This window comes from Tauraco erythrolophus, chromosome 26 (assembly GCF_009769465.1).
Source record: "Tauraco erythrolophus isolate bTauEry1 chromosome 26, bTauEry1.pri, whole genome shotgun sequence".
In the NCBI taxonomy this organism is placed as follows: Eukaryota; Metazoa; Chordata; class Aves; order Musophagiformes; family Musophagidae; genus Tauraco; species Tauraco erythrolophus.
This window is the reverse complement of record NC_141490.1, coordinates 1463546-1475262: the sequence shown is the minus strand read 5'-3', so window position 1 is coordinate 1475262 and position 11717 is coordinate 1463546. Positions and strand designations below refer to the sequence as shown.

General features: G+C 43.8%; 1 protein-coding gene across 1 annotated transcript; it reads left to right on the top strand.

The window, feature by feature from the left end:
* The first annotated feature begins 388 nt into the window (after positions 1-388).
* Positions 389-9450, top strand: ANKK1 (ankyrin repeat and kinase domain containing 1). The gene is made up of 8 exons (XM_086627004.1): positions 389-576; positions 4162-4456; positions 4876-5027; positions 5956-6005; positions 6103-6258; positions 6527-6645; positions 7638-7683; positions 8102-9450. Exons 1-8 carry the CDS (start codon positions 389-391, stop codon positions 9448-9450), a joined length of 2355 nt encoding a protein of 784 aa, XP_086483130.1.
* Positions 9451-11717: the final 2267 nt, after the last annotated feature.

Below are 11717 nucleotides of genomic sequence, written 5' to 3'. Positions count from 1 at the left end.
GACGCCTCAGCTGAGGAGTCCCGTTGCCAGCACAGCGCGATAGCTGAAGGATTGTTGCATTGCACCGCTTCTCATCTTGTGCTCTTTCAGCGTTCACCCACCCAGGGCTTGGTACGAGAGAGAAGAGCAGCCTCATGGAAACGTAGACATATACCCAGCCTGGCCCACCTCTACACAGTAGCCTGGCATGAGCACCTGGAATTCAGTAACGCAGCTCTTCTGCATGCCAAATGAGTGACGCTTAGGATCCACCTCTTGGCAGTAAGTAACATGGTTTGGCTCAGGTAACTCCCTACTTCCCTATGCAAGCCAGAAGTAGGAAGAGCTCCTTTATTCTTCTCTGGTGTCGCCGGAGCAGGAGGCAGACAGCCAGGCTGCCTTCTCTATCATGGCTTCGAAGAAAGACCAGCAAATGGGCAGCTTAACTGTCTTCAATAAGGAGGATTTTGAAGAAGACTGGATTAAAGTGGCCAGCGGAGGCTTTGGGCATGTGTACCAAGTCAAGCACAAGAGGTGGAGAACAGTTTACGCAGTGAAATGCTCTCCGTACCTGCTGCAGGACTCCAGCATGGAGAGGTAACTGTGATCTCTTCTAGCTCAGCGGTTCAGACAGTCAGTTATGGTGATGTGGCACTGAAAGTCTGAAGGAAATGTTCGCATGGCTGCTTCTCCCTTCTTGGGAAGTCGAGTTTTTGGTACCCAAAGGGAGGGGCAAAAGCACTGGTGACCTGAAGTTCTGTCTCTCTTTCTTTCTTGTGTGTGTGCATGTGCAGGCAGGAAAGGAACACGTATTCAGAACAATTAGGGTTGAAATCTGGGAGCTGAAGTAGGCATCTTAAACTAAACATGGGCGTACAGATAAAAGCAGCCTGATTATTTATTTGCCATTTTCATTGGACATTGGGACTAATGGCTGTCTATTAAACTAGATTAGTCATTAAAACTGTCAGGTTTAAAGTGAGGGACATAATTTCCAGCTGGTTTTGGTGGGCTCACAAAGCTCTCTGCTTCCTCGCTTGCCTTACCCTCAGACATACTCTTTTCTCTTGAAGGTGCACCTGCACCTTCAGTTTTCTTTTTGCTCTGTCTCACACCTGCAGTCACTCTCCTCCTGACTGCCTTGGATCTGGAGATAGAAAAAAGTCAGGAAATAGCCTGATAGCACATACAGTAGAGGCAGTCCTGATGAAAAAAACAACCAAGTCAATGAAGTTAAGTTATTTATTCTAAAATTCTATTCCATTCAAGTTGGAAGGATCCTGCCTGTTTAAAAATCACATGCTCGAATGACTTTCCTTGTCATGTTACTGACAACAATTGAGATGGTTCAATTTGAGCAGCGACTGTCCTCTTTAGTTTGCACTGCTTATGCTCTTCAGATGTTACATTTGCATTTCATTCTCTTTGGGGAAAAAAAAATGAGTCAAGTTAATCACTTTTACTTCTGCGTATACCAATTCCAGTAAATTTAATCATATGGCTTACATGGATTATGTCAACTCCTGGTGTACACTCCAGAAGAATGGTTGAATGTGAACAGAACTGTTCATTGATTTTTTTTTTTAGAAAAAACTATTTCTGCAATCACCAGGATTTGAAAAACTAAATCTGAAAATCTAAGGTTGGGAAAAACAGCTAACAGTACATGTGCCTTTAATAGTTACTATACTGGTCTCCTGGGGACCAAAGTTATACTATTTTGTCATTAAAACATGTATAGTTATATAGTTATACTATTTTGTCATTAATAGTTATACTATTTTTGTCATTAAAACAACTTTGCATTCCAATGTAGTGTAATAAAAGGTTTTCCTACCCATTGCTGTCCAAACAGCCTTGAGACTGTTTTGACTTAACAGTTTTCAGTGACCCCTGTGAGTTCCGGATTACAGGGCAAGACCGTGCTGTCCTGCAGTATGGCTGGGCCAGAAACCCCTCCTTTCCATGGGGGTTGTAAGAAGGGCCAGCACTGGTCCTGTGCATCGGAGGAATATTGTTCAACAGCTATTTCTACTTGCTTTAGGTTTCCACATTAGAGAGAGGCAGACCTTCAGTGTGCAGTTTGTCTAATGCACACATACCCACTGAGAAGGTCTTTGAGTGCGTGGCATATGGAATCTGTCCTGAGCTTTCTCATGTGTATTATCAAACAGTTCTGGTTTATCTGTCGGCAGTAAGTACGAGCCCCAAATGCAAACCCAAAAGCTTCCAGGCTACTCAGTGGTTTGAAAAAAGCACAGCAAGCACAGTAATTGTCTGGTAAGGGAGGCAAAGGAGGTAAAAGTTTCAGAGGAGCTTTTCAAAGCCCTTAGCACTCCATTCTGTGGGCTTGTAAAGACAATGCAGCTCGTCAGGAGCTGCCAGTGAAGACAATGGTGTGGTGACTTCGTCTGCTCACATTCTTGATGCATCATCAGCTGCTTCACGCTGTTCATTGAAAGTGATGGGGCAAACTGGCAGCAAGTTTATTAACCTTGGATGGTTTTGCTTGTCAGGACAAAATAGAAGATGGATTTTGTGGGATGATGGAAGACATCCCTGTGGGTACGTGAAAGCAAAGAGGGCAGGTGCTCAGTGAATGCCGCTGAATCTATGTATCACCTGAGAGAAGGAAAGAGAGCGGCTGGAAGATGGCTCTTGCCTCAGCTTGTCAGCTGCAAAGGCTCATAGTTAGCAGGTCTGTTGAGGCTGAGGGGAGAAAACAAATCACAGGGAACCCACAGAAGAAGAAAATACAGTCACAGAGGCAGTCAGTGTTTCCCAGAGGGCTCAATGACTCGGATTCTTACATGGGAATCGCTTTGGGCCTCTTGCTTTTCTCCCTTACAAGCCTCGTTTCTTGGGGGTCCCTCTGCTTGTCCAACATCCACCTTCTTGCTCTACCTTCTCAGATATCTGTGCTAATGGTGCAAATGCCTTCTCCCGGGCTAACCTCACACACTCTCTTACTCCTCACAATGCTGATCCACGACAGGATCCAGCCTGACCTTCTGTGCAGGTCAGCTCTCACCAGCCCCTGCGATGCCTGGGAGGGAGGCAGACAGGGGCAGTGCCCAGGGATTCTGTCCCATGAAGGGAACCAGAAATCACAGGAATAACTTCTTTCTCCACACCCATCATTTTCCTGGGAGGGGGAAGAATCAATCTGCAACCCTTTGTGCTGCAGGTTGCACCTGTCTTCCTGTGTTAAGCCTTTCTTCCACAGTGGGAAAGACAATGCTCGAGATTCCTCGATACAGAGTTACATTTCACTGTGAGGATCCTGCTAGAGGAAGTCTGCCAGACAGATTTGCTTAGCTGAACTATGTTTAGAGCTGTTAGTGGCCTGGCATAATGTTATTGCAAGCTCAGATTCATTCCCAGGATGTGCTTTATAAATGCAGTTTTGGCACTTCACTGCTTGGTTGCTGTCAGCATTCTCTGGGCACCCCAACTTGTTCAGCAGGTTGGGAAATGTAAAGATTTAGTGAAATAGGTCTGCCAAACCTGGCAACAATGGACAGGCATGTCTAGACTCCCTTTGGGACCAGATTCACCATGGTCACAGACTGAAAGCTGCAGGCAGAGAGAAAGGTATAGGTATGGCCAAGACATGTCCTCTGGCCATGCAAGCCTCCGTATATATTCTCCAGCTCAGCAGGTTAGTGTGTCATTGGAGCCTTGCTGCTTGCAAGCAGTGTGCAGGCTATTTCTCAGGCTATCCTGGGGACTCATGGTGTATGAAAAAGGCATGGTTCACCATGCTGTGCCTGCTCCCAACATCGTGCTTTCAGGGAAGCATCACCTGGGAATTTCACCACAGTGTGAAAACAAGCATGTGGACAAGACTTTCTGTGATCACTGAAGGTCTTCTAAGAGCTGGCCTAAGATGGAAGTTTAGATCTATTTCTCTAGTAGGCCAGCAGTTGAATTTGTCCAAGCAACCCTTGGCTTATTTTGAAAAGTCCTAATGCTTTGTATGTTAGATTTTAGTCTGCAGAAGATTCTAATGTGCTTGTTTTATCACCAATTCAAGCGGCAAATTGGAATTACTCTTTCTGGGGTAGGAAAGGCTGCTGGGAAAGGCTGGATACTACTAAGCTACTATACAGTAACTTAGACTATGAATCGACTGATTCCATTTCTTGGTTCCACTTTTTTTTTTTCTTTTTCATTTTTCAGGACCAGTATGAACTGCCTAATGGAAGAGGCAACCAAGATGGCAAAAATCAAATTCCAGCACATTGTCACTATCTATGGAGTCTGCAACTGCCCTTTGGGGATAGTGATGGAATATATGGCGAGAGGGTCCTTGGAGAAAATTCTTCCCACTCACAAAATGTCATGGCAGCTCAAATTCCGAGTTATCCACGAGATGGGCTTGGCTATGAATTTCCTGCATAGCATGACACCTCCTTTGCTGCACTTAGATCTAAAACCAGGGAACATTCTCCTAGATGGGAATATGCATGTCAAGGTATGACCTTAATGCTGTATTTGTAGGGACAGGTTATTTCTCAAATAAGAGAAAAGGTTATTTTTGCTAAATGAGTCCAGAATCCTAATAAGTTAGGTTCTTCAGGAGCACCCAATGAAAGATCAACCAGTGGGGCTTATAAGAAGCAGCTGGTAAACATATTACATGGTATTCTCAAAATCATACAGGCAATCTGTGCCAGAACTGGGAACTTAAGGCTCCAGCTTAAGAGGAAATGCTGATCTGCTGGACTCAGTGAAGAGCACTGACTACAATTTTACCAGGGAATTGTCAAGTTTCAGCTGCTAGACACCTCCTCATGTTCCTGATCATGAAGAATGGAGGTCTCTCCCAGCTAATATAAGGAGGGGTGAGATTGTGAGCATTATGGGGGAGGCTCTCATTTTTTCTGCTTGCAGATCTCAGACTTCGGGCTATCAAAATGGATGGAGCAGTCTAGCCGAATGCAATACATTGAAAGTTCTGCTTTGAGAGGCACTTTGAGCTACATCCCCCCAGAAATGTTTCTCCAGAACAGCAAGCCCCCAGGAATCAAATATGATGTGTACAGGTAAGGGCTGCCTCTCTGTTCAGAGGTCACTCAGGGTTACCACCTAGCTCTTACGCAGAGCAAGAGGGGCTGGCACATTGCCTAATTTTGTTTATATTCTGCCTCTCGGCTTTGCATAATGTCCTTGGTGGGGAACATACTGGGAGTGACACGTAGTCCAGCCTGAGCGGTGAGAGTGAGGGGGAGTGGGATTGTCTGTGAGTAATCATCTATATCTTACTAGATGCACCTCTGTGCAGCACCGATCTCATGTGAGCTGCAGACTGTATTGCCTTAGGTTCTATCATACCCTGTTAGGTCACTAGAAGTTATTATGGAAAAGGAGTAAAATTAGAGCACAGAACAGACAGTGTCTGCTCTTTCTTAGTAGTCATTGCTTAGAGCTATTTTGATTTTAAGACAACTGTAATATTGCTTGTCTACTTTGGTATACAGTTTCATTTTTGTCAGTAAAAGGAGGAGAAAAGATTTCAACTTTACTTTTTTTTTCTTTTGGCCAAAGTGCTTTGCAGCCCACTTACACAAGCTACATACATATGTTCTGGACATTTGTCAGCTCCTTAGCCACTACACTACACAGTAGCCCAAGACATGAAGCAAAGTAGGATTTGCATGGCCACGTAGACTTGCAGCACTCAAGGGCTTTAAAACCCCATGTGAATAAAGTAAAGAAAAGGCATTGAGAGCCTGACTTTCACAGGAAATGCTTTAAGACACTCATTCTCTACACCAGCCCTTTCACTGAGGCATCAGACATGTATGTGGTGATACGTAAGATCTTGTCCTTGCGATGTCGGGGATGAAATCCTTCCATCCTAGAGAACTTCTTTCCTAATTTTCCCATTTCTCAAGAAGATGAAAGCAATAAGCGAGTTTTATTTTCATGTACGTATGGGAGGGATTGCTCATGATCTCTCATTGCCTGCAGCTTTGGAATTGTCATTTGGGAGGTACTTATGCAGAAGAAACCTTATGCAGGTAAATATGAACACTTATTGCATGCTCTGCACTTACTAAATGTTTATTACAGTCATTGTCACAGAGAAAAAGCCCAGTGCAAATTGCTCTTTTTCAGGAGCCAACATGATGGCCATTATAGTCAAGGTTGCAGCAGGAAAGAGGCCCTGCCTAGAACGCGTCAGCGACAACTGGCCAGGGGAATGCCAGCAGATGGTTGACTTGATGAAGAGGTGTTGGGACCAAGACCCTAAGCAAAGGCCAAGCTTTACAGGTGTAGTAGCTGCCTGCGGTGTAGACTACCCAAGGGTCAGCTGCATGGATTAACAAGTGGAAGATAAGCTTGCATATAACTTTGCCAGTTAAATCACCGGTTGCCTTGGAAGTGCTTAGCACCCATTTGCTGTCAACACATCCTCTTTCTCCTTCTTTCTTTCCTTCCCATATGGAGAATATGTGGAAGACTTCCACAACCTTAGGTACTGACAGGATTCTGAACATCTGGGTAGTTTGCACAGCTAACAGTCTTTTTGCTCTGGTAGATATCCCTGTAGAAACAGACATGCTGCTGTCACTGATACAAAGCCTTGTAGTAGATCCAGAGAATGAGCACCTTGTTAGGAAGATGTCCCACAAGCCTGCCATCTCTGGGAACCAGCAGGTGAGGAAGGCTTCCCAGTACCACTCAGGAAATTCAGTGAGTCATTTCACTGTTCTTACTAGTTCTTGAGAACGTGTTTCCTCTCTCATAACTGTTTATAATCAGACAACAAGGGCACCTCAGCAACCTTTGCACAGTGCCCTTGCATAGGTTGTACATCTCTCATTCATTTATGGAGATAGAACACCTGCAAATAAATTTAGCAAACTGACCAGTGTGTTAAATGATAGACAATCTGAGAAGAAGACTCCTCTTTCTACCAGCTCAGATGATAGTGGCTTTATCATGTAGGCCTCAGTCTTTAAAAGAGACTCAATCAGACACAGAATCACAGGGGTTCTGCTTATGGCACTGGCATATGAGCTCAGATGACTATTTTCCAGCTCCGTGGAACTGAGGACATTCCAGTTTAAACAACTCTTATAGAAGAAAAAAAAAAATTAAATCCCTGTGTTTCTCTGACTAAGAAAAAAATCAAGTTTCAAGATAGTCACAATTTTAGCCCAGCTCCTGGAGTGTAATTGTGCCTAGAAGTCAGCTTCATACAGGGAGAAGTAGCAGTTGAGAACTATCGCTATTTTGAGGTTTTGCCTAGTTGTTCAGTCAGCAAGAAACAAGATGCCTGAGTATAGAGAATTGAGAAGGTGGGGGTGTTTGGGTTCCCTATACAACAAAGAAAATTACTAGCTGGGATGCTGCCATGGGCACGTGCTGCAATAAGGAAGTAGAATATATGTGTGTTTGGGAGCAAATGAGTAAGACGAGGAAAATTCACTGATATCCAGAGACCATTTTCAGGCTCCCACATTCCTGTTAGTGCCATGATTTACTCTACTGAGTTTTGGGTGCAGTAACAGAATTGGATAAAAACCACTTGAATGATAATACAAAATTCTAGAGCAGTAGCAAAGAACAACTCTGTGCAAACATTACAGAATGCAAATAAGCAACTTTGTCTTATGGCTTTTTCTTCTCCCCTTCCTGAAAACGAGAGTGACAAAGAAGAGTTCACCTTCCCCCGAGACACCAGAAGTGGTGGTAAGTAGGGGGCTTGCTTTGTAATTCAAAAATAAAGAAGGGGAAACCTACAAAAGTTAGCCTATTTCCTCACTTTCCAGTGATAAGGATGTAGCTCAAGCAAGTTTTCCATGTGAGTGACTTTTCTTTTAAAGTTAAGGAAAATGAACTATACAGGAAATAGCAGCTACAGTTCCCATGAAGGAGAGGGCAAATGTCTCACTGTGTTCTAAGAGACTGCCTGTAGCAGTCTTACCTCATTTCATATTCCCTATCTCAAAAATGCCTTTAATTTAATTTAATTTAATTTAATTTCATTTCATTTCATTTCATTTCATTTCATTCTACAAAAATTCATATGCCCCTCCCATCTTGTGCACACTAAGCTATTTCACTTTTCTTACTCTCTTTCTCCTATTTTGTTTCCTCTGCTTTTTAGAAACTGATAATCAAGAGGTTCATATCCCACCTTCTTACAGCGAGGCTGAAAGTCCAGACGGCATCCTATCCGAGGAAATCTGTAGAGTCCATGAAAATGGTCTCACATTGCTTCACCTCATGGTGATCCAGGGAAATGTGAAAAAGGTGAAGTTTCTCCTGAGCTGTAAAGCCAACGTAAACAGCCAAGTAGTCTGTGGCTACACCCCACTCATTATGGCAGTTCAGAGGAGGTCGCCAGAGATCTGCTCAGTTCTGATAGAGCATGATGCAGACATTAATATGCCTGATGATGATGGTTGGACACCTCTTCACTTTGCTGCTCAGAATGGGGACGACAGAATTGTACGCCTCTTGCTGGACCACCAGGCACAGGTCAATGCTCAAGAGCATGACGGGTGGACCCCTCTGCACTTGGCATCACAGAACAACTTTGAGAATGTGGCCCGAGTACTGCTATCTCGCCAGGCTGACTCCAACACTCAGGAGGTTGATGGGAAAACTGCCCTCCATGTGGCAGCTTGCTTTGGACATGTCAGCTTGGTGAAACTGCTTGCCAGTCAAGGAGCAGACTTGGAGAAAAAGCAGAAGAACCATAGAACCCCACTTCATGTTGCTGTGGAGAGGGGCAAGTTCAGGGTAGTCCATTATTTGCTGAAGAATGGGACCTCTGTCAACAGCCTGGACCAAAATCATTACAGCGCCTTGCACCTGGCTGCAGTGAGGGGGAAGTATCTCATCTGTGAGAAACTCATCAAATATGGAGCAAATGTGGAGCTGAGGACAGACAAAGGCTGGACTCCCCTGCACCTGGCGTCTTTCAAAGGACACATTGAAATCATCCACCTGCTAAAAGACAGCCACGCCAAACTGAATGCCAAAGGAAGCATGGACTGGACACCACTTCACTTGGCTACTCGCTACAGTGATGAGCCAGTAGTCTGTGAGCTATTGAGATGTGGGGCAGATCCCAACATCGCTGAGAAGTCAGAGTGGGCCCCCCTCCATTTCGCAGTCCAGCGGGGCTCCTTTTTGACTGTCATCAATCTTCTGGAGTGCAAGGCAGATGTCAATGCTAAGAACAAAGTGGGCTGGACACCCTTGCACCTTGCTGTCCTCAAGGGCAATATGGCCATTATAAAGACTTTGATTAAGGCTGGTGCTCTGCTTGACATGGAGGATATAACTGGCTGTACAGCCCTCCAGTTGGCAATTAGACATCAGAGAGAAAATGTCATTACATTGCTTCAAGGCAAGGAATCGTTGATGAATGAATCGAGGAATAGGACTCTGGCTAACGATGCTAAGATTTCAAGACCTAAATTTGTTCCAGGAAGGACAGATTTGTAGATTTATCAAGGCTGGCATTTGTGACTTGAGTTTTCCAATATCAGGTGCTATGCCTTAAACCACCATATCCTGTCACCTGGTGATTACAGGATTTTTTTTTTTTTTTTTTTTAATGGAAGATTCTAAGCATGAACACTAGAAGAGTAAAAGAAAACGGAGCTGCAGAGGGAAGCCAACGAGTTCTTTTCCAGAGTGACCAAGCTTGTAGAACATTTTGTTTTGGTGGTGCTGGCTTTAGACAATGCTTTCCTGTTTTAATACTTACTGTGCAGGGGTGGAAATGGATATATGTACTCCCTTTTCATATGGGCAATGCTGAAACTGTGCACAGCAATCCATATATACCTGTCTTCCACAGATTTTATTGCTTTTATTCCATGTTTTCCTACAGAGCAGATTTGTGTAAAATAACCTTGGCACAGGTGGGAATTGAATCCTGAGATTCTCACCTGCTGCTGGAAATAGATGCTAAGTATATGGTACAGTAATGTGCCAGATTTTCTGACATCTCATTTTTGTAACAAGAATAAAATAAAATAAGGAAGAAAGAAAAATCACTAGTAGAAAGTATTGAAATTGAAATGGATGCAACACACAGAAAAGAAATTCCAGAATAATTCCACTCTATCCCTTCAGAAAAAAAGAGCCAAGAGCTTTTTTCCTAAGCATTCAAATGATTTACTGACCGCCTCCACACTTCAGACTTTAAACACTGAGGCTGTCGTTAGAAAGATGGCTCTAAGGATAAGCCAAAAAGTGGGTGCAGTTCTGAGTCATGTTCCCTGCCACGAGGGCTACCAATAACCTCCAGTCTTAACTACAAAATGTTGCTGTGGGGTTTTCATAGACGGGTTGAAATAGTTCCCACTTGGAAAAGCAGTATCTAATTTGGGTTAACTTCAAATCCTCATAGCTCTTTTTTTTTTTTTTTTTTAAGAGCACTGAGCAGCTGGGAAAATTAGCAGGTACTTTCTCTGTGGAAATGGACAGGTGGGGCTTATAGCAGTCAGCTGTAGGTATTAGCTTAAAAAGCTAATTTCCTGATAGCCTTTGTGTAGTCTTTGAGGAGATGGAGTCTTCTGGAAAGCAGTGCTTGAGGTGTTCGTGGAATCACGGAGTAATTTGGGTTGGAATGGGCCTTTAAAGGGAAAGTTTGATTATTTCTCTGGAGAACATATAATCTTCATGGACTTGATTCTTTTGTCAGTAAGTAACATTTTTGTACAGCTTGTGATGGTCCTGCTGTGGTTTGCTAAGTGCTTCTGAAACGTGCCTGGGATGATGGTTTTCTTTCATTGTCTTAGCTGGAAAGATACTGCAATATAAACAAATAATCCACAGCTCTGCAGGGGAGAAAATATGTCTTTCCTGATGGACATTATTAGCTGAGAGTTGTTACTTTAGCAAGTGTTGCTTTTTATCCTTTATAGGTGGAGAAATAGAAAAGTCTTTGTGCATGCAGCGCACTTCAGGTCCCAGCAAGCAAGCCAAAGCAATAATGCAAACGTAATTTGCTTCCTACAGTGAGAGATTGGTGGGCTCCAGACAAACAGGCTTACTAGGTCTGAACAGGCAGCTGTTACAGCTTCAGTGGCTGTGCTTGGGCTGAAGAGAAATATATCTATGCTGGATACAGTCTCCTTTTGCTGAATGTCAGCAATTGTTATTGTTTGCTCCGCTAGTGTTCCAGCGCCATCTTTAGTGCTTTAGCTATTCAGAAATGTTGCACTGGTTCTTTATGTTCTGGGAACAACAGTGAATGATGTGTGAAGGGGAGCTCCTTTTTGGCTCGGGCCAACAACTAGAATTGCTTTAGTACAGGGAGATTGTGTTCAGTGGCTTCCTCTAGGCTTGGTGTGTCTGAGAAGTGCTTATTGCCCAGGAAAAGCTGGCAGTTGTTTGATCAGGACAGAGCAGAAGGTCAGGTTTAAAATACTCTGAGAACTAAGCAATGGTGTGATGTGTGAGTCATAACGAGATTTCGTGGTTTCATTCAGCATACTTTTCCTTAGATGAGCTTTAACCCACTGGAGCTCTCTGGACTACATGCAATAAAAGATCAGGAGGGATGATTCATAGAATCATAGAATGGTTAGGGACCTTAAAGATCATCTAGTTCCAACCCCCCTGCCATGGGCAGGGAAATGCTTCACTACACCAAGTTGCCCAAAGCCTCATCCAACCTGGCCTTGAACACTTCCAGGGATGGGGCATCCACAACTTCTCTGGGCAACCTGTTCTAGTGCCTCACCACCCTCAGAGTGAAA